This window comes from Falco biarmicus, chromosome 1 (genome assembly GCF_023638135.1).
Source record: "Falco biarmicus isolate bFalBia1 chromosome 1, bFalBia1.pri, whole genome shotgun sequence".
In the NCBI taxonomy this organism is placed as follows: domain Eukaryota; kingdom Metazoa; phylum Chordata; class Aves; order Falconiformes; family Falconidae; genus Falco; species Falco biarmicus.
The window spans coordinates 7323926-7348770 of record NC_079288.1 but is presented as its reverse complement, the minus strand read 5'-3'; the positions used below and the strand labels follow the sequence as shown (position 1 = coordinate 7348770).

Below are 24845 nucleotides of genomic sequence, written 5' to 3'. Positions count from 1 at the left end.
GCGGGTGCTTCCCCCTCCCTATGGCTGCTCCCAGGGCCCCCTTGGCCCCACTGCTCTGCAGAGCCTGGATGCAGCAGCCTCCCACGTTGCAGACCCGGGGCAGGGATTTCTCACGCAATAATAATAAAATAATAAAAAAACCAGGCAGATGAAAAGCCTTGAAAATACACAGCTTTAATCTATAAACTTGCAAAGAGAGACCTGGGAGCAGAGCAGAGGTGAAGGCAGCACCAAGGCAGGTGGGAGGTGAAGGCAGCCAGGGAAGGTGCTAGGAGGGATGGATGTGCCGGACTGTCCCCAGTTCCTACATGCAGCAGTGCCATCCCCTTCACAGCTCCCCTTCACATCAGCTCTTCAGCTACACAACCAAATATTCACCGTCACTGCTCCAGATAGTGCCGGCAGTGTGCTGGCAGGGTCAGGCTGAGCACTGGGGATGTGCAGCAATGCACAAGGCTTGCACCCCGCCAGTGCCCAATGTAGCAGCGTTTGCTGGCTGAAGCATCTCAGGCATCTGCTTTCCAGAGAGTGGGTTTCAGCTGCTATTTGCCAGCAGCAGGAAGAAACAGTTGTATTACATGTGCAGCGACGGCAGAGAAACCCAGCCTGCCCTGGGAGCCGGCAGGCAACAGCAGCCCCAGGCCACTGCAGACACCTCCACCCCACCAGCTCCAGCCTGCGTGAGGCCAGAGATGGTTTTGTCTGGAGGGATTGAAAAGAAAAAGGATTTTCTCTTTTTTTTATTTATTTTTTTTTTAAAGTCTCTAATTCCTGTGGCAACAAGAAGGGGGGAAATAAATGTTTTTCCAGATTGCCATGTGTACTAGAAGTGCCCCAAGTGTCGCTTGGGTGCTCCCAGGATAGTTTTATTTCTCATGCCAGCTGTGTGGGCAGGCAACAGGCTTGGCTAGATGCTTCCCCATCCCAGCCCTTCCTTCGGCAGAACCGGGACACAACCAGGGTATCACTGCCCTCGTGGCAGCAGGAGGATAAAAGCCGACGGCAGCAACTGCAGCAGTGAGGAGCCTCAGCCAAGTGTGGGCATTGGCTGCACCCAGGTGTGGGGCAGCCTGGGGGGCAGAGCCAAGGCTCCCTGGAGGGAAGCAATAGCCCAGCAGCACCAGGGACACAGGGGCTGGATCAGACCCTTCCAGCCAGATGGGAGCAGCGCTGGGAGCAGGGATGGCTGCAGGGGAGGGGACGGCCAGGGGCTGCACAGGTACTCATCCATGGTGCACACACAGCCCCTGCAGTGGCTCCAAGGGGCTCTCAGCCAGGTGTGGGGCTGTATCCTGCATCCTGCTTGGGTGATGGGGGCAGCACTGTGGCTTACTGGCCAGGCTGGCAGTCATCACACTGCAGTTGTTGTCCCAGTGGCACACAGTAAGCTCTAGGCATTGCCCCACAGAGCAGCAGGATCTGGCCCCTGGTCCTTGGTGCTGGAACGATGGCTCTCCTTGTGCACTCTCTGCTCTGTCATATTGTCCCATCCATGCTTGGCTTGTCAGAACCTGATTCCCTCAGGTGCTTGAGGGTAGGATTGGGCCCCTGCTCTGCCTCCTGCCTGCCTGCACCCCCAGGGCTGCCAGCTCCTCCTGGTCACTCTCAGGCAAAGGCACAGCAGCCGGATTTCTTCTTCTGTGACTCGATGTAGTCATGGATCTGGAAGCGGGGCTCGTCTGGTGGCTGCATCGCGCGCTGCTTCAGCTCCCTGGGGTGGTGGGGCCATGTTACCTCCACCTGCCCCCTCGAGTGCTGGTGCAGGAGGCAGTGGGGCTGCAGGGGACACCTCCCTTGCCAGGTCCCCTGGCCCCAGGTACTCACTTGGCAATGGCCAGGAAGGCCAGCTCCACGTTCATGCCTGTCTTGGCACTTGTCTCCATGAAAGGCACCCCGTACTCCTGCAAAGGCAGCATGGCCCCATCAGCAGCCAGCCCTGAAATTCCCTCCTGCCCCTCCAAATCATCCCTGTCACCTGGCTGAGGTTTGGGGACAAGGTGCCCTCCCCTCCCTGCCTTGCCCTAGGTTTTGTGTGCAAGTGGCTGCCACGCTGCCCGTGCTAGAGCCAGGCAGGTCTGGGCACCCATCAGAGGGGCTGGCACAGCTGCATGGGGACCCTGAGTGAGGTACAGTTTTCAGGGGGGGGCTGCAGTTGCGTTAGACCACAGCACAGCTCACCCTGGCCAGCGATGCTCCATCCTCTGTCCTCACAGCCCTCTCGCTGCTCACATCAGCCTGCCAAGAGAAGCAAAGTATCACCACATACCAGGGCCAGCTGGCACCCTGGGGGCATCTGGCAAGCAAGCATCGTGGGGTGGGCAGGGGGCTGCCAGGAACTGGGGGCATCAGGGACCTGGGAACATCTAGTGCCCAGAAGAGAATCCAGGACCTGTTGAGCATCTGGGACCAGAGGGCATCAGGGATGTGAGAAGGGCATCCAGGACCTGGGGACACTGGGGATCTGAGGCAGCATCAAGTACCTGGAGCCATGCAGGATTCAGGGAGGCTTCTCATACCCTGTTGGGTGTCAAGTACCCAGCATCATCCAGGACACATCCAGTCCCAGGGGAAAATCCGGCACCCAGTCAGGCACTGGGCAGCCGGCAGCGTCTGGGACCCTTGAAGAGAACCTAGGACCTGGTTGGGCACCTGAAACTTGGGGCTACCTGGGATCTGGCCGTATATCTAGGACGTGGGTGGGCATCCCATACCCAGCAGCTTCCCGCACCGGGAGCATCCCATACCGAGAGCCTCAGCCTTGTGCTGCCCCCCACTGGCTGCCGGGGACACTGCCCGCCCCCCCCCCCCCCCCCCCCCCCGCGCCGCCCCGATCCCCCAAACGTCTGGTGTCACCTCAGGGTCTAACTGAGCTCAGAAAGCAGCAGAGCCTGGCAGAGGGTGCAGGCAGGGTGCACCCAGCCAGCAGGCAGAGCACCCACCGAGCCCCATCCCTCCACAGCTACAGGGCCAGCACGGCACAGCACAGCACGGCACGGCATGGCATGGGGTGAAGGGGGACCTTGTACACACCTTATTGCCCAGCAGCATGATGACCACATCCTTCTGGGCGTACTCGTGGATCTCCGTCAGCCAGGCCTGCAGGGCATCATCAGGGTGAGCAGTACCCCCATCCCTCCCCTCTCAGCCCTCACAGCCCCCACCACAAGGACTGGAAAAACAACTTTTTTTGGGGATGGGAACCATTCCAGCATCACAGCCGCCAAACAGTCCTGAAAACGCCCCGTCTCCTGGCTGCAGCCCAAGCCTGCATGTAGTTCATGTCCATCCCAAACCGCGTGTTCTCCCTCCAGCCATTTACCATGTCCCTAAACAAAACTCACCCAGCCATGCAGCACCCAGCCTGGCGCCCCAGGGACAAGCTCCCAGCTGGCCGGGTCTGGACGAAACATCCAGCACTTATGTGTAAAACAGGCTTCAAACTGTCCCAACCACCCACCAAGCCAAGCAGGGCACGCATGACCCAGATCCCTGGGGAGAAACACACTCCTGATCCACAGAGGGGACTCACGCGGATGTTGTCGAAGGACATCTTGCTGGTGATGTCGTAAAGCAGCAGCAGGGCTGGAAGGGAAGAGGCAGAGGCATTGTCCCCTGCAGGGATGTGCTCCAGCCAGTCTCCCCCATCCCTGCTGGAACCCAAACCCACCTTGGGCATCCCTGTAGTAGGCGTGGGTGACACTGCGGAAACGCTCCTGTCCTGCCGTGTCCCATATCTGCTGGGAAGCAGCCCCAGTGAGTTTGGGGAGGGGAACCCCCCCCAGCTGGGGATGCCTTGTGGCTCCTGGCCCAGCTGGACCACCGGGTTCCAGCAATCTGGCTGGGAATTGCTCATTTCCTCCTAAAACTCACCTGCAGTTTCACCTTCACACCATCCACCGCCACCACTTTGTTCTGCAGAAGAGAAGGAGAGCATGTCCATCAGCCCAAAGGTGGGTGCCAGCTAGCCCTGGTGTGCCCGGGCCCCTCAGCTGCTCTCCCCTGACAGGTGGGATGAGGCCAGGCTGCCCATGGGGCTGGACATTGAAACCTCATTGCTACAAACCCTGGTCCTGCTGGGGGCTGTGATGCTGCGTGATGGCTACAGGGACATCCCGGAGCAGCATCCCCTCATGCCAGGGTGAAAAAGAACCGAATCAAGCCCTGATGGAGACAGGACAGCAAGATCCCAGCCTGCTTTGGATCTGGTGCCTCACTCATCTCTTCCAGCCAGCACCCTTGTCCAGTAGCTCCTGAGTTCCCTAAGGAGCTGGGTAACGAGGCAGGCTGGCCTGCAAAATGCAGGGATGCTGACCCCGGGCTTGCAGCAGCCCCTGACACATGGCCAGGGGAAGTTCAGCAGAGCTGGGGAAGTGGGGAGGTCTTGCCTGAACTACGAGCAAATATGCATTTCTCAATAACATCTTGCTGTGCTTTTATAATGTTTGCCCACCATAAAGCCCTGACCCCTCTCCCAGGATTCCTCCACTCCACGTGCTGAAGGAACCACGGCTGCACTAAAATTTGAGCTGTTTGCAGCAATCTGAAGCCTTTGGATGCCACAGGCTGCCTTGGTGACACTCAGGCTTCCTTGCTGATGAGAGCTTTGTTTGGCCCTTAAATGTGGTTGCAAAGACTGAGCTGGGAGGTTGCAGGTAGCACATAGCTTTATCTAGCACGGCAGGAAGAAATCTCCTGGGTTAGGGTGGTTTGCAGGCAGGCAGCCAGGCTGGGTCCAGGGAAGGGAAAAGGCATTTGCAAGTGAGCAGAGAAGGCAATTACTGGGGTTTAAACAATCGCTGTACCCAACTTGGAAGCACAGGAACTTCTCTCCAGGGGCCAGAAGAAAGAAAAGCAGGAGTTACTGATGTGCTATTTTAAGACTTTTTAAAGAATTGTACTTGGAGGGATGAGTCTGGAAAGAGAAGACCCCTATAAATAATTTAGTTGCCTGGAATTGTTTGAAATGGAAATTCGGCCAATGTGGAGATGACAAAATTTAAGAAAACAGGCTGAATAGAATGAAAACACACCCTAGGAGACTCTGGAAGTTACCTACGAGCAGCAAGCCGTGAGCTGCTGGAGGGGGAGGCTTATACAAGGCAGAGAGGGTACCTACAAGCTGGCAACACCCCTGGGCATGCTGTGGGACACAGAAGATTTTCCTTCTTCCATCACTTCGTTGGAAGAACAGGCCACAAGACCCTTCCAAAGCAAACCTGCAGCCCTCGCCCCTAAACTCTGCTCACCAACGCCCCAGTTCCCCCCTGCAAGCCAAGAGCAGCAAAGGCAGCAGAAAACTGAAGCAGCTGCAGCCGTGGAGGCAGCGGAAGCGCTGACCGCACTTGGCACGTGTCGGCAGCGGTGGCAGAGCCCTGTCCGGGGACACCCCCGTGACTTCCAGCCTGAAGAAATGCCCCTTTTCCCTGTGCTGCAAACAGCTCTGCCTACCCGTGCATCCCCAGAGAAACCCCGCAGCTGAAATTTGGTGAATAAAGAGCAGCAGGAAGGTTTAAGCAGGATCCAGTGACCTTAACACCTCCACAGCAGCCAATTTCAGCCCTTTCAAGGCACAAAAATTACAGCAACCAGCATTTGTGCCTGCCAGCCATTGGCCTCAGCCTGGCGGTGCAGTGTGCCAGCCACCCACCACATACCTCCAACCTACGCACCTGGCCGGAGTGGGCTAAACCAAGACTGTTTGCTGATTTAAAGGCAAGAGGTGATGCTTCCAGCAGATTTTTCCATCTGTTATCACTCTCCCAGGGAGAGGTAGAACGGTTTCAGCAAGCGCCTGTTGCTGATTGGGAGATTTGGGGTGCAGAGGCTGGAAACCCCCCGTTCCCCCTTCTCAGCACCCTGTCCTGGCTGAGGTGTGGGTAGGGGGAGGTGAGGGGCCGGCAACCATGGTGGTCTCACCCGGAAATCTATGCCCACGGTGGCTATGAACGTCCCGGAGAGAAAGGCCCCGTCTTTGAACTGGAGTAGGAAGCAGGTTTTCCCCACGCCTGAGTCTCCAAGTAACATCACCTGCAAGATGGGCGCAGGGAGAGTGTCAGCAGGATGGGGAGGGGGCAGCGTCCCTGGGTGGTGCTGAGAACACCCCCCCAGTCCCTTGTGTCCCTCCGTTTCTTTCCCCAGTGATGATCCTGCCAGGTCCAGGGAGCCCTGTGAGAGCTGGGGGTGGGATGGGACCCCTGAGGGTGCAGCTAGGCGATGCCCCAGGGCAATGGAGCAGCCCCCAGCCCCCAAAGAGGGGGAGAACGGAAGAGGAGAGCTGGTGCGAAGATGAGTACCACAGCAAGAAGAGAAGTCTCCTGGCCAGCCCCTGGCTGCCTCCCAGCCCAGGAGGCTCCTGGAGAACCAACCACAGCTCCCAGACATGCAGAGCCACCTCGGCCCATGCTTTGCCCCGGTGCTGGGTGCACTCAGCCCAAGGGCTGATGCATGGCTCGGGCAAACCCCGCTGTGTCCGGGATTCTCATCCTATCAGTGCCCAGGGCTCTGCCTGCTGCAGACACCAAAGCAAACACGGTGCCTTTTCCCCTCCTGCTAAGCAAACAGGCTCAGCCAGAGCTCCCCGGCCGCTCTGACACCACCAGACCCAGGCAGGCAGCAGCCAGGACTGATGCTGGTCTCCACAAGCGCAGCTTTACTAGACACCCTGGCGCTGTGCTCCCCTTCCTGCTTGGCCCAGCAATCATTAACCTGATGCTGACTGCATCTATCCCCTGCCTAAAAATGGAAACAAGCGAGCAGGACTCCAGCGAGAAGGTCCACCCCTGCAAACCCACCCTGTGGGGCTGCTGGAGCCTGCAAAGCAAACCCACATGTTCCCACTGTCCCCGGGCCAGGCGAATGCAGTGGGCCACAGCCACCCTCTGCAGGGGTGGCACGGCAGATGCTCTGTGGGCCAGCCCAGCCAGAGCTGGGGGCTGGAAGTGCTCTGCCTCCTGCCAATTCACCTTGCTGGTCAAATCCTTCCCCAGGACACCCCCAACCCAGCTGAGGCTGGAGGGCAGCTGGGAACACCACTGAATTCTGCCTCCACCTCCCTTTGAATCAAGCTGGCAACTTATTTCCTCCCTCCAAGACAAAAATTGCCCTCCACTGAAAGGAGTCAGAGCAGAGAGGATAAAGGCAAAGGAATAAAAGCAGTTTAGGGAAGGCAGCATCGCACAGGATGGCTTTGGGAGCCAGCTCAGGGAGGCAGGGGGAGGTCTGGGGGCTGGCACCCTCTGTGCTGGGCTCAGCCTGAGGCTGCTTATTAAAATTTTTGGATAAAAGGTTCATCGGTGCTGTGCCTTCCCTGTGCAGCTGGGAAGGGGAGGGTGGTTCCCCAGGGCGACTTTGAGCTGGGCTGGGGAAGAGGGGGGTTTTCTGGGAGGAGGGCTCCCACCCTGATGCCTGGCAGGGGCACAGGGGCACTGGCAGTGTGGGGGGCTGCGCGGTGGGTGTAGGGCTGGCTGGGCACAGGGGCACTGGCAGTGTGGGGGGCTGCGTGGTGGGTGTAGGGCTGGCTGGGCACAGGGGCACTGGCAGTGTGGGGGGCTGCGCGGTGGGTGTAGGGCTGGCTGGGCACAGGGGCACTGGCAGTGTGGGGGGCTGCAGGGTGGGTGTGGGGCTGGCTGGGCACAGGGGCACTGGCAGTGTGGGGGGCTGCGTGGTGGGTGTAGGGCTGGCTGGGCACAGGGGCACTGGCAGTGTGGGGGGCTGCAGGGTGGGTGTGGGGCTGGCTGGGCACAGGGGCACTGGCAGTGTGGGGGGCTGCAGGGTGGGTGTGGGGCTGGCTGGGCACAGGGGCACTGGCAGTGTGGGGGGCTGCAGGGTGGGTGTGGGGCTGGCTGGGCACAGGGGCACTGGCAGTGTGGGGGGCTGCAGGGTGGGTGTGGGGCTGGCTGGGCACAGGGGCACTGGCAGTGTGGGGGGCTGCAGGGTGGGTGTGGGGCTGGCTGGGCACAGGGGCACTGGCAGTGTGGGGGGCTGCAGGGTGGGTGTGGGGCTGGCTGGGCACAGGGGCACTGGCAGTGTGGGGGGCTGCAGGGTGGGTGTGGGGCTGGCTGGGCACAGGGGCACTGGCAGTGTGGGGGGCTGCAGGGTGGGTGTGGGGCTGGCTGGGCACAGGGGCACTGGCAGTGTGGGGGGCTGCAGGGTGGGTGTGGGGCTGGCTGGGCACAGGGGCACTGGCAGTGTGGGGGGCTGCAGGGTGGGTGTGGGGCTGGCTGGGCACAGGGGCACTGGCAGTGTGGGGGGCTGCAGGGTGGGTGTGGGGCTGGCTCGCCTCCTGAGCACACATGCTGGCCCCCCCACCCCTGTGCCCTTGGGATGCCGCGATGGGCTGGATGGGGTCCTGCTTCCCCCGCCCTGTAGCATGGGGGGCGCCGCTGCTCGGGCTGGCAGGGCCCCCCTTGCCCGGAGGAGGGAAGGACGGGCTTTCAGAGGGCAGAGCTCGCCCGTGCCCCTCCAAAGGAGTCCTGCTGCCCACCAAGCCGAGTCCCAAAAGCACCGTTCCTGCAGATGGGCACCCCACCGCCCCCCAGGGCAAAGACCCGCCCCCCGGGTAGGGACCCCTGTCTCCACCTCCCGGGCAGGGATCCCCATCTGCTAGATCTGGGACCCCCCGGGGCGGGGGCGGGGGCGGGGGCGGGCAGGGCTGGGGGGGCGCTTAGCTGGGGCCGCCGCCTCCTTCTCCTTCCCCTTCCCCTTCCCCGGCCCGCAGCCGCTTCCTGCGCGCGATCGCGGCAGCGGAGGAAGCGGTTGGTCCCCGGGACCCCCCCGGGACCCCGCTGGGTCGGGGGGCGAGCTCCAACCTCCACCCCGGGCAGGGCTTGGGGGCTGCATCCTTGCTTCCCCCGCCGCACCCCGCGCCGCCTCTCACCTTGCCGGCCAGCTCGTAGTCCCGGGGCAGCGCCGGGGGGGTCCCCGTTTCCCACCGGGGGGTCCCCGTTTCCCACCGGGGCGTCCCCGGTCCCCGCCGGGGGGGTCCCGGTCCCCGCCGCCCCGCCGGGGCCGCTCATGGTGCGATCGAGCGGAACCTCGGCGGCCCCACCCGGCCCGCCTTCCTCCTCCTCTTCCTCCTCCTCCCCGGTCAATGCCACCCCCGAGGCTGTGCCCCGGCCGCCTCCCTGCCCAGTCCGGCCACGGAGTGAGGAAGAGGAGGCTCAACGCTGGAAACCTGCCCCCCACCCCGAGGACCGCGGGGTGCCTGGGTTTGCCGGGCTCCGACAGCACCGGAGGGCAGGGAGAGCCCCAGCGTGTCCCTCGGGCACATGGAGGGGAGAGGAAGAACCGTTCATCCCACAAGTGAACAGCCCCCCAGTCCTCCGCAGAGCGTGAGGATGGAGACCCCAGTGCTACCAAATCACCCCTGCCACTCCGGGACAGTAGCCCCTGCTCCCACCCCACCAGCCCACCCAAGGGTGGGAGGTTTGTCCTGTCTGCTGCAGCCTCGATGGCTGCTGAGCTGGGCCCCGGGCCCTGGGTTACCACCAAGGTTCCGTGAAGCCAGGAGGAAGCCAGGAGCAGCAGCTGGTAGCCAGAAGCCACGCTGCCATGAGCCCGTTCAGCAGCACTGCATCTCTGCCGGGATGGTTGCTGGGGCTGCCGCTCTCCCTGGCTGCTTAAAGCCCCCAGAATCATACATACATACATACATACATACATACATACATACATACATACATACATACATACATGGGCCCAGATCATGGTGTGCTTCGTTTGGAAACAGCCCAAGCACGGCAATGCAGGAGAAGTCCCAGGAGAGAGCCAGGGATGTTGTGTCACCCAAAATCTCACTCCACGAACCCCTATCCCCAAGTCCATGCACTACAGCTACCCAGGGTCTTCAGGCTTACAGGCACTGCTCCACGGAGAGGAACCTTCAGCCCACTCTGATCTATTTTTCCTGGGACCCCCCAGCCCATCTCCCCCATGCCAGGACTAATCTCAGTGCAAACCCCCAGCCCCACTCACGCCGCTGGGATTCAGGCGCGTGGGGATCCCATGCAGAGCCGTGCCCCTCACCGCTCTCCAGGCGAAGGCCACGCACAGCTGCAGGAGGTCTGATGGCAGAGATGCCCACTGCGATGGCACCCACCTCCGCACCTTCCCTGGCTGCCAGCTCCTGCTCCAGACCAGCCTTACTCTGCCCCTCGGGAAAGGGAACCTGTATTTCCAGTCCTGTAACTGTGCTCAGACCCAGCCAGGGGATTTATAGTTTATATACGCTCTTTGGCCAGGAAAGTGCTGCAACTGAAGGCTGGAGCACTTGGAGCTCCTGGAAAGGGCTGAGTTGCCCTGCAGCTTGCTGGGGCCAGGGGGGGGCTGGAAGGGTATGGCAAACTGTGCTGGTGCTCACAGAGTTGCCTAGGCAGGAAAAACGCCTGGCTGAGCATCACCTCCCCACGCTGTCCTTTGCTGCAGGGGAAACAGAGCCAGCAAAGGTGGACAGCATGGCTGAGCGTCCTCTGCCTGCTGGCATTGCCCACAGCGGCACCCTCAGCTGCCAGCCCCTGGGCTGCTTGGCCTCAGATCCCCTGTGCTGGTACCACATGTTTCCCTGCTTCCTTGGCCTGGACTAGAGAGAAAATCCCCATAGGTAACAGGCTCCTCGTGGGCAATAACCATCCCATGGGTACCAGCCTCTTGCTGAGACCCAGCCTTGCTGCGGATGCTGGAGGGATGCCAGTCTGGCTGTGCAGTGAAGTCTCAAGTGCTGTCTCTGTCCCGGGCTCCTTCAGGAGAGGGGACACATACATCAGAGCCGCTTGCTGGCCCTGCAGCAGCTCCACAAATAGCACTGGATGGTGGCCGAGTGCTCTTCCCAGGAGCTGCCGCCAGCTGCCTGACTTTTCCCAAGGGCCCCAGGCTGCAGAGGCAGGACACAGGCTGGCTTCTTGCCGGGAGAGCAGGGCTACTCCAAAGGCAGCTTTCCTGGTGTGATGCAAAAGGCTGCACTCAGGCACAGGCCCACCAAGGGTTTTGAGACGTGGGGCCTCATCCATCCTCCATCCCTCCCAGCAGCCTGAAGTGCACCTGCTCCCAGCTTGCCAGCAAGCACGCAGCCAGACCGGGCCCCTCATCCAGCAGCACCGAAGCAAATTCTCTCAATTCTTTGTGCTTAGCACCACCAGATTCATAGAACCATAGATTATGAGTACCCAAATAAAACTGTTCCCCCAAGGGTGAGCAAGGTTGCACAGCCCAGGGAAGAGGGACTAAGTTCTTACCGTAAACCCAATGCCCACAGTGGCGGAGAAGGAGCCAGGAATGAACTTGCCCTGGTCAAACTGGACCAGCAGAGATGTCTTCCCCACACCGCTGTCTCCGACCAGGATTGTCTGCAAGAACCAGGCAAAGAGGCATTGGTGCATGACAGCAGGCAATGCAATACCAGAGCCTGCAGGCACAGGTGTACAGCTGGGAGCCGGGTGTTTGGGGAGAGGTTGCTTGGGGGGATGCGGCAACAAACACAGCATGATTGGGAGGGACTAGTCCAGCCCCAGATCATGGTGGAGACGTGGGCCCTGTGTGGGCCCCATGGCAGTCCCCCCTGCACAGACTTGCTCAGCAGCAGGTTGTCCCCATGGGCTGCTGGATGCCAGTGCCATGGCCAGATGGCTCATCCTGCTGTGCCCTGTTCTTTGCTGTCACCTTTGGTCCTGCCACCTGCCTGAGAGGGAATCTCCACCCCTCTGACCATCTCTGTAATAAATGAAATATGTCCCAGGCTGAGCTTCAGGCATGAGCCCACCGTGCCCTCTCCAAATGCAGAGAGGTGGAAGAGAAAGCAAAGTGCAGCCCATCATGCAGAGCAAGCAGGAGAGACAGCCTTGCTCTGGCTTGGGAATCAGCTTTGGCTCGCACAGCCCTGGTGGAAAACCTCTTTGGGAGGACTCTGGCAGTGCTGGATTAGGTCCAAAACCATCTAGTAAAAAGAGCATCTCCTGCCGCTGCTGCATGCAGCCGCTGCCACAGCCACACAGCCTCTCCAGGGCACTGGGTTGTCTTCATGCTGCATTAATGCCATGGACCTGCAGCACTCCCCGCCAGGCAGGGCACTGGGTTTGAAGTCACAGAGCCCTCCTGCCTCTCCAGCCCTCCATGGGGAGCCCCAGGGCTCTCCCACAGGGAGCAAAGCTTGCTTGTCCCAGAGCAGAATGGACAAGGGAGCTGTGCAGGTATCAGAGCTGGGGCACTGCCATCACCTCCTGAGCAGCTCCCAGGCTGCCAGCCCATGGCCTTGGTACCCACAACCCACCTAACTGCGTCCCTGAGGAGCCCAACCTCCTTTCTGCTCCTGCCCGCGTTCCTCCAAATCCCTGACCTAAGGGAGACCAACAGTGCAAACACAAACCCCTCCCTCCCCTCTCTGCCGGTAAATGGGTTTTGTTCTCAGAGCCACCGGCACAAACATTCCCATCCTTTCAGGAAACTGAGGCACTTTCAACCTTTTTGTAGACACAGAAGTTAAAACAAACACTCTGCTAACCATCTTCTTGCTAAGAACTGGGTTTGGCTCTGACTTTCAGGACATGGGTGTTCCTGTAGCTGCACCCCTGGCAAGCACTGAGCAGTGTCCCCCCTGTCACCAGTCCCCTGCCACCTCTGAGGCTGCAGGGCTGCATTGGCAAGCTGATGAGGCTGAACCTCTTCACTCTCTGCCTTCAGTTGTGCTGCACTTTGCTGCATCTGTTGTTTCCCCCTCCTTGATTTGTGTTTAGTCTGATGCAGCTCCAGCAGCTCTGCTCCATCCTGGGGCACCTCAGCCCTTTGTCCCCAGCCCAGGTGACATCACAAAGGTCACTCTACCAGCTGAGTGGGAGATGGTGCTTCAGCATCTTCCTGACAGCCAGGGGGGCCTCCATGCGTGGATGGTCCTGTCCCTCCGTCACCTCCCCTGCACCAAAGGGCCCTGGGGTGAAGCCCAGGCTGGCAGCACTTCAGGCACTGCACGCTCCCCCTTATGAAGTGCAGGGCAGATGAGCATAGAGGAATGTGTTTAATCAAGTGCCTGAACAGCCCTGGAAGATCAAGGCCTGATTTCATGCTCCAGGAGGCCACAGGGGATGCAGCCACCAAGCGTGTGCCACAGTGCCTGGCACTGTGGTTCCCACCACCCCATGGACCCCGAAGGAGTGGGATGAAACCAAAAGCCAAGGAGCTTGAGGACCACAGACAAAGCAGGAACATGGACTGGCAGGAGACCAGCATCCTCCCTAGCATAAATTACCGCACCACAACCTGCCTGTGGCCTGCTAATGCCAATACGCTTCAGTGAAGTGCTTACTTCGGTGAATCAGCGTTTTCCCTCAGAAAAAAACATCCCAAACCCCAAACACCTCCTGGGAAAAGCCTGACCTGCTGAGTGGAGCTGTTGGCAGGAGGGAGCCCTGCACCTCTGCCAGACACAGACCTGTGTGCTGACAGGCAAGCAACCTGCGGCCAGATCCGCAGCTGGATATTTCTCCCTCCTCCCTCCCTAACTAGACATGAGGCTGCTTTTGGGTCACTCGTACATTCAAAGCAGCCTCATGGGCTGGGAACCTGGACGGGATATTGGGAGGCAGAAATCTCTGGGTGAAGCCCTTGTACATGGGCCAGAGGAGCTCCATCACCTCTTTCCCTGCAGGGAATTTCTCTGCCCTCGGTTTTGCCCTGTGGTCCAGACACGTTCCCATTGCAGAGAGTAGGATCTGCCCTGGAGCAGTCCCATAGGAAAATACCCCAGGAGTTCATTACTATCGGGTTCCTGCAGCCCAGCACTGCATTTTTTTGGTGTGCTGGGAGATGCAACGCTGTACCCTGCAGTGCTGTCTTCAGGAGCAGTTAATGCAGAGAACAGCATTAATTATAGAGGGAGGAGAACTGGCTGGAGTGAGCACCAGAAATCCTCCAGAGCCCAGGATTTACAGCGAACATGTATAAAAGGCAGACTCCCCTATCAATAATTTAATTGGGATTTATAATAGAGACAACTCATGAATTGCTTCATGACTTAATAATAATAATAGTAAAAGCTGGCCTGAATCAGCCAAGACACTTTCCTAATGACTTTAGGAAAAGCACATGGGCTCTGTGGAAACCACTGTGGCCTTCCTGGCTACCAAATAAACATAAATGAAGCATAATCCCTGCACTGTGGAGTGGGTGTGACTAGCCAGCTGTCACAGTTTATCCAGTTTTGGGTATCTGTGTGTGTGTGTGCACCTGTAAAACTTCAGTAAAAAGTTGCAAGATTCCTTCTGGTGCTGCAGCTCCTCTCTGCATGGTGGTGTGAGGACAGAATGGTGCTTTGCCAGGGTGCATGCACAGATGGGCTGGCCAAGGGACCGAGGGAAACCTGCCCAAGACCTGGAAAACCACTTGGTGAGAGTCCCAAAGCACCACTCTTGAGCTCCAGCACAACCACACTAATTTTTGTTTCCAGCTAAAGGAAATTATTTCCATTGGGTGGGCAGAGGTAACCTCATTTTACCAACCTCTCCACAGCTCGCCTGCTCCACAGCCCCCATGGAAAAACAGGCACAGTTTGCAACACACTCCCAGGCAGACCTGTCTGCCAGCTCTGCCTAGGAAAAGAACAAATATCCTTCCCCACACCTCAGATTGGTAGTTTTGGGGCTAATTTAGACCTAGACAAATCACCTCCCTTCAAAATCACTGCTGGCTCAGCATGGGCTGCAGGGACAAGGCAAAGCAATGGAGTGGTGAGGGCAAACTCACTCCGATCTCCCTTACCTGTGCTGGCAGCCAGCATGTAAAGGAGATATTTCAGTCTAACATGCCTAGGGAGGAGAGGTTTTGCATGGCTGTCAAGGCAGCGTAGGGAGGTGATTGCTGCATTTCCAGTGCCAGCCAAGCGGGAGATCTGGGATAGTGTGTGTGGGCTGAGGTTCCAGTTCATTTCTGCTCTTTAGCACATGGCAGCTGGACCTGAGCTAAATGTAGTTGCTAAGAGCCTAACAGGGTAAAAATACAGTCCTAGGGTTTGCAGGGAGGGGTGAGGTGCCCTCCATGGGCTCTGCTGTTGCTCTCAGAGAGCTGCTGAAGCCCCAAACCCAAAGGTTTGCTCCCAGGTCAACAGGATTTATCACAACAAATTGGGGCAATTGTGTACGTGCATCTCAGCACAGCTGTCTGCAGAGCTCAGCCAGGACACACAGCACAAGGAAAGGTCTGAGAGTGAAGCTGTGGCTGTTTTTGGCCCCTTGCCACCCTGCTCTCATGGTCTCGCAGGGATGTGTTATTGTGACTTATTTTTACCTGCTTTATATACAAAACTGTGCTGCTTCTTCTCTGCTCCAGGCAGTGCTCTAAGGCAACTTGGATGTTGCTGGATGCTGCCTTGAGCTGTCCTGTGCCACAGGGACACCTCAGGGCTGTCCCCACGCTGTCCAGGTGCTGTTTAACCACGGCCAAGCCCCTTACACTGGTTTGAGCCAGCGCCTGGGACCCTCTACGAGCCCCGCTGGGCCCTTGCCCTGGCAGAAGCTCTGCTTCAGCCCTGTAGATAGGTAGCTGGCTCATATCACACAGGGGATTCCTGTTTGCAAACCCCGTGCTAACACCTTGGATCAACCACAGTCCAGGGGCTCGCTCTCCTCCCCTCCTCCCCCTAAGACTTGTTCCAGCTAAATGGATCTAAGCATCCAACAATAGGAAGAAAAATTTGGCAATGCTCCAAATCACCTGAAAGCAGAATCCATCTCCTTTTGTGCCAAGCAAAACTTTTCTGGAACAGCCCAGAACAAACCTCTGCTGTTCCCACTTCAATTTGCTCCTGGACTGTTTCCTCCCCAGGCCCAGGTTTAGCCACCAGCCAGAAATCACTTAACTTTTACCTCCAGTGTGCACATCTGAAATGTGATTCCTTGCTCAGAAACAAGACCTAGCAAGATATTTGCTGCCTCACATCCCTGGAGCAAGAGCAGGCTCGTTTCTGCACGACAAGCAAGCCAGCCAGGAGCGGCAGCAAAAATACCAAGGGAAATGGCAGGGAACAGGGGACTGGGATGGTTATTTGCCTGGGCAGCTCTTCTGCCCAGAGACTCATTTCCACCAATGTCGTTCCTTAACTGCAGCAGCTCGTTGCTGGAAAAGAGAGAGTTAAAGCCTTGCAAAGAATCAAAGTTTCTTGAGTCATCCCTGGAGGCATGTCCTACGTACTCAATGTACAACAGAAATGAGAGTTGCTAGTAATTGATATTTTTCTGCTAATCAAGGGCTGGGCACATTGCCCTGAGTAGAACAGGATATAGAACAGACTGGGATTTGTGAAGAGGGCACACAGCCCCAGCCCTTTTCCCTGCCCTGTCCCTGCTTTTCCCCTGCTCCCCGGGGGTGTTTGCCCCTGCACAGTCACTGGGGATTGCAGCAAAGCAGCAGTGAGGACAGCAGGGAGGAATGTTGGGTGGATCTGGCAGAGATCAGCGTCTCCTCCACATCTCCTGGAGTTGCAGGGCTGGGACTGACTGCAGAGAGCAAAAGCCCTGCTCCAGCCAAGCCTGAGCCACGCACGTCTGGTGGGGAAAGCAGCAACCCTGGTACCTCCGTGCAAGGTGGAGTTACAAAACATGCTTCCAGGGACCCGCAGAAGAGAAGGATTTTAGAGCAAGGAGAGCAGGGATGGACGTCTCTTGGGACACCGCTGTTTCACTGCAGGGAAGTGCCGGCTCCTTAGGCTGTCTCTGGTGAACAGAGCCCCGGGGTGCAGCTCCCCCACACACACCTCGGAGCACGCACAGGACTGCGGGAGCAGCTGAACGCCGGCTGCGGGCTGTGCCGCGGGGCTGGCCCCTTTCCAGCGCTCCTGCCCGCTTTGCTTTCCAAACACGCCCGATCCCGCCGCCCCCCTCCCCAACACCACCTGGGGGTGGCGGAGGCCGGGGCTGAGCTCTGCGGGTTGCCCAGCCCCGGCCGCCGCGGTGTGTGGGGGAAGAGCTGCGGCCGCATCCCCCCCGCACCTCGCCAGGATTTGGGGGGGAGGGGGGGGCGGGACGGGGGATGGACCCCACCGGGGGAAGAGGAGCGAGAAGGGGGGAGGGACAGAGTTTGTCGGGGAAGTTCAAGCAGGCGCCCTGCACCGGCGGTTGCTGTCACACCGCCCCGGCATCCCCCCACCACGCCGCGCGCTTCGCAGCCCCCTCCCCGGTTCCCCCCCCCCCCCTACCTTGTGCAGCAGGGCCTCGTTGTAGCCAGCCCCCCCCGGGCCGGCGGCGCGGGCCTCCATGGCCGAGGAGCATGGGCCGGCTCCCGCCGCCGGGAGGGACCGGGCCGCTCCTGCAGCACCGCGGACAGCGCCCGCGCCGCCCTCAGCACCGCGGACAGCGCCCAGCCCCGCCCGGCCCGGTCCCGTTCGCCCCGCCCTGCCCGGTCCGGTCCCGTTCGCCCCAGTCCCGTCCGCCCCGGTCCGGCGCTGCGCAGCGCGGCTCGGCTCAGCACAGCACGGCTGGGGTCGGCCTGCTTGGGTTCTATTCAGCACCGCCCGGCTCAGCTTGGCCCGGTCCAGTTCCCCGCGGGACAGCGGAGCGGTGCCAGGTTCGTCGCCGCCGCCGTGCTCGCCCCCTCGCAGGGTTCCCCCGCCCGGAATGGGGGGCAGGCGGGGGGAGGCCAGTCCCGCCCTGGGGCGGGGAGGCCGTGGGAGCTCCGGTCCACGCAGGCAGGAGCCGCGGCAGTTTCCACAGAACGGCTGGTCCCTCTCTAGCCCCCACGCCCCACCTCCGTTTGCCGTGGTAGAAGGGCAGAGCCGGGGCTCCCTGCCCTCGCCACCGGGAGACGCTGCCCTCCCTCCCGGGTGAGAGGCGTGCACGGTACGGCCAGGCGGGGTTGGAAGGCAGCCCTGCGCAGAGAGGCTTCTTGCTGCCAGCTCCCATCACTTGCTGAGCAGAGAGCACGAAGCCAGGTCCACGCTCTACTCCAGCTGTGCTCCACGCCCGGCTCGCTGGTGCTTCACCTTGGGGAGCCCCATACTCGCACCAGGGCTCCCCCAGCTGACCCCCCTCAGCCATCAACCCATACAGCCCTGGGGCATCCACGGGCAGTGACACTGACACAGACCTGTGTGGTCCCCAGGGCGAGCGGTGTGTCACCCCAGGGAGCAGCAGTGGCTTGTGCTAGCCAGGCCACTTCAGCTTCTTTAAGTGGCGCTAACCTGAGCCTGGCTACCCTGGCAGCTCCCCTTTGGAAACCCACTGCATTCACAGAGCCCAGTTAGGAGCCTGCTTGGAGTGAAAAAAAACCTGTATTTAGAAACAGGAGGAATTTGTGTCTAAACCTGGAGGTGACAATCAATATCTCATTGAGATCCTTTTCTTTACAACTCCCTTTAGAACAATCTGTTGTTGTTGATTAGACTGGAAAGAAATTAATCTTTACTGAGAAGTTTATTTAAGAGACTCGATTCAATCTCCAGTTCCCTCCTTCCAGATCAGCAGAGGGCCCCAAGCCAGAGGAACAGACCATGCTTCCAAGAGCCATCTGCACCCGTCCAATTGCTGTTTGACTGCCTGGGCCTGACATTGCTAATTATATCTGCCCACTGTTTCCTCTGACAGCAGAGATGGTTCTGCTGGGTCAGCTGATCGGTTTTGGCAACAACAGCCAGAAAAGATGAAACACAACACACAGGGACAGGGGTTTTAGGCTTGCCTGAGGCCAAGAAGCTGAACCCAGGCCTGACACAGACCATCCGTTGGTCTCAAGCACTGGAAGATGATCAACAGCACAAAAATAAGTGACATCATGAGCCGCGGTGTTTGGATCAGATAATTTACAAGTGGCACCGCCAGTATCATGGTTCAACATAGTGCACACACTCCACATCAGGTAGGGCCAGAAAGACAAGAGCAGCAAACCTCAGCGGGACTTCAGCAAAGTCAGGGCAACTCTGTCCCCTTAAATACACCAAGAACTGGTCAAAAAGCCCATGGGTGTCAGCACAATCCTTTTCATGGTCATCCTAGTGCTGTAATGGACCCTTGAGGCTGGAGACCTCATGCTAACGTGTCTCGAGTGCATACTCAGCCTTCTCCTGCCCCAGAGCCCCCACTGAGTGGGGATATTGCCCCGACCCGAGCTGCCTGCTGGGTCACATGGATCCTGGGGACCCAGACCTGCCTCAGGCACCATGTGGCTCTGCCCTGGGCACACAAGCTGTGCCCATGCTCCGACAAACCTCTCCTGGGTGGTGGGTGAACTTAAGCCCCTGTGAAGAGGAAGTAAGCCCCCAGTGTGCTACCAGGTCTGAGACTCCAGCCCTGCTCACCTCTGGAGAGGGATTCCTGGCACATCCCTGCTGCAGGAGAGGCTCTGGGGCTCAGATAACACCCTCTAGCCCATCTCAGCTCCAGTAACATTTGTCTTCCTTTTCTGAGTCATGAAGGAGAGCAATGAGGAGCTGCTGCTGAGCAAGGAGAGCCTTGTAAAGCCAAATTCTCCTGTCCTACTGCAAATACTGGTGTTACACCAGGGACTTACTTGGCCCTACAGGTTTACCAGCTCTCAGGAGGAAGGCAGCTTTCCTGTCTATTGTGAGATCGCCAAGTGTAATGCAGCCTAATAAGACAACACAGATCACTAGCAAAAAGGCACCAGCACAGCCTGGCACTGCTCCAAGGGCTTTATACAGCTTTATGGCTCTGGAGGACCCGACCCATGGCAGATAAATGGTATCAGCAGCTCTATCAGAGCCCAACAGTCTGACACCTGCAGCACCCTCCTCTCCTACCACTCACCACAACCCCCCTGCTCCACCAACCTCCTCCAGACCCCAGCAGAAGATCCTGGGAGCTAGAGAGCAGTTTATACCCTTGAGCAAGTGCTGACCAGCTGAGATCAGTGCAGAGCAACGAAATCAGAGGAAATGACCTGCAAACGGCAGGAGTGGTTTCAAATGAAGCTGCAATTTAGCTCGATTGTTTGGCCTGTTTGCTGGTATACTGTATCTCTGATAGCTTAATTACTTGTTTGTCTTGAGAAGTACAGCTACAACAGTGGAGGATTTAAATCCAGCTCGGGAATTCCTGCTTCACTGTCCCCCTCACCTGCTCCCTCTCGGCTGCCTAACACCATTAACCTGCTGTAGTATCTCCCTGGACTGCCTGTACAACACTTTTTGGAGATCTGAGCCCTACCAAAGTCATTCCTTCTCCATGAGCTAGGGAGGAGTCAGAATTTCATCCTCTGTTGAATTTTGCTTTCTTAATTTCACTGCAATAACCAACCCCTGCTTTAGCCCTTTCTGGCTGAGCAGTCCAGCCTGAGGCACAGCCAGGAGTTAAACCCTCCACCACCACGAAGTCTGCAAGTATTTCTCTCTTTTACTAGCTTTGCTGAGTCAGGACATCTGGGAATGATTTGGGCTTATCTTGGTTATCTGAGATGGCAGTGGAAGGGAAAGATCAGACAGTGTGTGCTCAATCAGCCAGCACTAAAGGAGCTGCATTAGAAATTATTAAATTCAGCCTTATCTCCAAAGGAAAATTTCACCAAAGTTGCTAAATCTGCTCGTGAAAGCACAGGCTGAAACACTCAGATTATTTTTCAAAGGCCCTAGAAAAAAACAACAGAATGGGGTGGGGGGTGGAAATGTCATTAAATCATGGAATCACTTAGGTCGGCAAAGACCTTTGAAATCAAGTCAAACCTTAACCACAGACTGCCAAGGCCACCACTAAACTGTGTGGCTAAAGGCTGCATCTACACTTTTTTTTAAATGCCTCCAAGGATAGTGATCCTACCACCTCCCTGTGCAGCCTGTTCCAATGCCTGAAGACCAGCACAGGAGGGCTCTGGGGAGGCTCAGCTGTGGCGGTGGGTGGTAAGGTGGGGTGGGAGCTGGAGATCTGTTGGTGCTGGGTCGTGCACTGAGGGGGTGCACTCATTGATTCAATTACTACTGGTCCCAGAAGGGCTTTGAGCCTTTTTTTAAGGCCGTTGCTAGAGATTAAACCCAGACCCAGAATTTCACCAGAACCAGGGCAAAACCAGTGTCTGAGCATGTCACTCCATGTTCTGTTGCTGCTGGAGAGGGGCTGGGATCGCTGCCCTCAGGGAGGCACCAGGCAGGGGCTGCAGGAGTGCAGGTGTCAGCTCACCTCCCACTGCCATGTTCCCATCGCCTGTGACTGCTCTGCCACCACCAGGGCCGCTTTGCTCGCGGACATGGCTACTGAGCCACACGTGAGTGCTTGTTCCAGCCCCAAGTGAGGCTGAGATGAAAAGACGAACTGATTTATTCCTGTCGGGATGCATCAGTGGGATTCCCGAGAAGTGTTTCAGCAATGCTTCTTCTCTTACAGAATAGCCTTGCCCTGCATTTCCTGAGCCACTTGCTGTCAAAAGAGAGGGGGTCTTGGCTCAAGAGCAGGGCAGGACCCAGCTCTCCCCACCAGGGCAGCCTGGCCCTGCAACAGCCGCCCCACAGAGATGCTGGTGTGGAGCAGGGTGCCCTCCCCTGCCCTTTGCTGCAGCCTCCTCTGCAGGTGGCTGCGTTTATTCGTTCCCCCCAGGGTGTCCGCAGCACCCCAGCACCCATGCCCCTGGCTGGAGGGTGTCAGGGTGGTGGTGGTGGGGTATACTCCATGCAGGGCTCTCCCTGTTTCTGCAGGGGACCAGGCATTGTGGCTCCACACCACGCTCTGCTGCATCAGTTTCTGTCTGAATTGCTCCACTTCCTTTCTGGTTTCATCACTTTCAGCCTGACATTAGTTTTAATTGGGATAAATATCACAGCCCCTTGTGTGACATAGACTCCTGCATCAGCACTGCAGAGCTCATCACTCCTGCCTGCTCCAATCTTGCTCTTCCCCTCCAGGAGCATGTTCACAGGCTGCTGAGTTGGTTTGAAGCCGAGGTGCTGAGCCAGAGCCATCCCCTTTGCAAAACCCTTTACGACACCCCCTGGCCAGCATCCTTGCTGCAAACAGGGGCCCTTTGCCCAGCAGCTGAAAGGTGAAATATCAGAGCAAAACCGCACGTGGGAGTTGTGGTGTCAGTGCTGGGCAGCTGTAAATGGCTGCAATGTCCGCACGGGCAGGAAGGAGACCTGCTTTCAGCCAGTGCAACAGAGTCAGGAGCTCTCTGAAGGGTAACATGGTCCTGAGAACTGTGGTGATGGGCAGGAACTGGCCCTGGTCTGTGCCAGGGGGTCACATCCTCTGCGCTGGGCTGGGAAGCTGCTCATCCTGCCCAGAGACTAAACCTGAAACAGAAAAGCGAAGGGAAACAATAGCTCTCATCTGATGGTGATAGCAGAGATGTGGCTTGGAAAATTCCCCCAGTGTCTCTACCAAAGTGACTTTTTGAAGGTGTGCTTCTGGCTGCTTTTGAGTAGGCAAGCTGCCTTCAAAATCCCTAGCCAGCAAGTGCTTTCGTAGGCACCTTCTCTGTGCATGTTCCGGCTGGAAACTCTACCTCTGAGCTACTTCTCCCAATCCTTCTCCTGCCCCCAGGGAAGGCTGGGAAGGACTCACTGCGCCTTGCCCAGCAGTGGCAGAGCTACACCTCCCACGTCTCCCCAGTTCGCATGCAAAAAACCCTTGCAGGGTAACTTTGCGTCTGTCTCCTGCCTGACGGGCAGGGTGTCCTGCCTGACACTTGTTTTGTGTTTTGAAAAGCTCAGTCCTCTGCTGTATCCCGCAGCTCAGCACTGCTGTGTGCTGCAGCTCCCATGCCACCAGCAGTACACCATCACCAGGAGAGCCGGTGCCTGACACCTTGCTAGGGAGCAGCTCTCCCACCCTGGCATCAGTGCTCCTGGACACACCAGGGCTTGCTGCGGGCAGCACAGGCTCCAGGGCAGGTGGAAAATAAACCCCAGCTCTTCCAGCTACTGCTTCTCATGCACACAGCCTGACTACGAGAACAGCCCAGCCAAGAGGCAGGTAAAGGGGGATGGGGCAGTTCCTGGGGAGCAAAGCAATTTACCCCATGGGTGCTCCTTGCTCCCAGCACTGCAGCAAGGAGCTGCACCTTGCTTTGGGGTGCAGTAAGGAGGAGCTGCCCGGCTTTGGGGTCACACTCCTTTCCCCTCACCAGCCTTTTCCTTCCCTTTAACAGCTTGTCCCAGGCAGCAGCTCACAAACCCTGTAGGAAGAGGCATTATGTAGATATGGGCTTTTTGTGCTCTGGCGCAGGTGGACCTGCAAAATGCCCTAAATCTTAGCATTTCTCCTCCATTTCAGGACTTTCAAAAGAGAGATGAAGTTTCAGTTTCCAGAGCTCCAGAACTGCCACCAATCTACATGAACACACACTGAGCGGCTCTGTGCTCATCCCTTACTGCCAGAAAGCCCCATGTCCAGGAACGGGCATCCCCTGCAGCTCTCCCACATCCAGGCTGTGTTTCCCAACTGCTGCCTGAGCTCTCTCTGCCTCTCCCACTGACATTCCCTGTATCCTGCAGAAGCAATCCCTGTCCCCTCCATACCACATGAGACCAGGGACCCCAGTGTGCAGCACAACACACATGCCAGCAGGCCAGCAGTGCTGCTTATCCCCACCCTACCATGAGGTAATTAAATGAGACAAGATCCAAAGATTTGGGATATGTTTAAAATATCCCCTGATCAAGGGTTAAAAGCCCAGCATCCCCATTCCAGGGTGTGGGGGACTGGGGGATGCTGCACCCTGGCAGCCTCCTCAGCCCTTGTACTCAGCAATGAGGAACACATGAGGAGGTGGGGGAGATCGGCGTCTGCTTGAAGAAGTCATCTCTGTCCCCAGTGACTCAAAGATGACCCCGGAAGGAGGTGGGTGTTGTGGCCAGCGTGGTCACCCCTGTTCCCATACAACCCTCATGCTTCTGCTTCTTTATTTTTACCTGACATCTTGTTCCCTCCCCTCCAGGTCTTTGCACAGAGCAAAGGGGCTGAAGGGCAGGGTGTGGTGGAGGGAGGGTCCTGGGGGTCCCATTTCCCCCAGACAAGTGTCCTGTGCAGATGTCAAGGTTTCAGCTGCAGATCCTAGGCAGTGGAACTGCAGAAGTAAAAGCCCCTGTTTGGGTAGGTCTCGTCATCTACCCAAACATAATCACCCTGCTGTGTAATGCAGTTTTAGAAAGAGGAAGAAAGCCCACAAGGATGGAAAGAAAAACAAGTGGAGAGATGCTGCATGAAGGGCTTGGGGACAGCCCTGCAGCAGCAGCCTGGGCAGTGAGTGGCCAAGCTGAAGCCCAAGCTCAGCTCCATCCCTGCCCCGCCACAGGCCAGGGGAGCTCCTCTGGGTGCCACTGGCTCCCAAGGGCAACCCAGGCTTCATCATGGGCAAGAAGCTCCTGTGCCAAATGGAGAGCGGGAACACAGGCAGAGCCACTGTCTGGACCAGCTGTAGTGATGCATCCATGCTCCCACTTTTCCCCTGAGCCCCAGCACAGTCATACCTGGGATAAGAAAGCCAGAGGAGGAGGAAGCCCCACATCATCCCAGTCGCTCTGTCCCAGCAAGCACCACTGGCAGAGCCAACCCCAGTTGCCCAGCCACAGCCCTCACACCACACAGCAGCTCCAGGCAATGTCCGGATCACTCCCGTTCCTCACTCTCCATACGCCTTGTGTCTCCTGCCTCCCCCCAAACCAGCTCAGTGCCGCAGACCCCAGCAGAGCCCAGGGTTGGGGCCAGGCACCTGCATCCCCGAGATCTGGCAGGGTCTGGCATGTCCCTCTCAGCTGAAAAGCAGGCCAGGGGCTGAGGTGACACCCTCCGGGCACCGGGGAGTCTAAGCCCATCCTGGCATCACTCTTTAGCCTGGCCAAGAGGGAGCACCACAACACACAGCCTCCAACACCCCCAGGAACGTGAGGTGGGTTCTGCAAAGATCAAGCAAAGATTAAAACTTCCAGGCTGGTT

General features: G+C 58.1%; 1 protein-coding gene across 6 annotated transcripts; it reads right to left on the bottom strand.

The window, feature by feature from the left end:
- Positions 1-158: 158 nt before the first annotated feature.
- On the bottom strand, positions 159-17822 carry RAB37 (RAB37, member RAS oncogene family). Of its 6 annotated transcripts, XM_056326792.1 has the most exons (10): positions 17171-17679; positions 11229-11339; positions 5917-6027; positions 3871-3912; positions 3668-3734; positions 3530-3582; positions 3031-3096; positions 2179-2235; positions 1825-1901; positions 159-1711 (listed from the first exon to the last, which is right to left on the bottom strand). In XM_056326792.1, the coding sequence occupies exons 1-10, from the start codon at positions 17228-17230 to the stop codon at positions 1606-1608; spliced, it is 750 nt and encodes a 249-aa protein (XP_056182767.1). In that variant the 5' UTR covers positions 17231-17679; the 3' UTR covers positions 159-1605. The 6 variants fall into 6 exon arrangements, 5 of the variants coding, with proteins under 5 accessions (XP_056182767.1, XP_056182764.1, XP_056182765.1 ...); XM_056326789.1 differs by lacking the exon at positions 5917-6027 and having other exon boundaries at positions 3668-3737; XM_056326790.1 differs by lacking the exon at positions 5917-6027 and having other exon boundaries at positions 17171-17670.
- Between the last annotated feature and the right edge of the window lie 7023 nt (positions 17823-24845).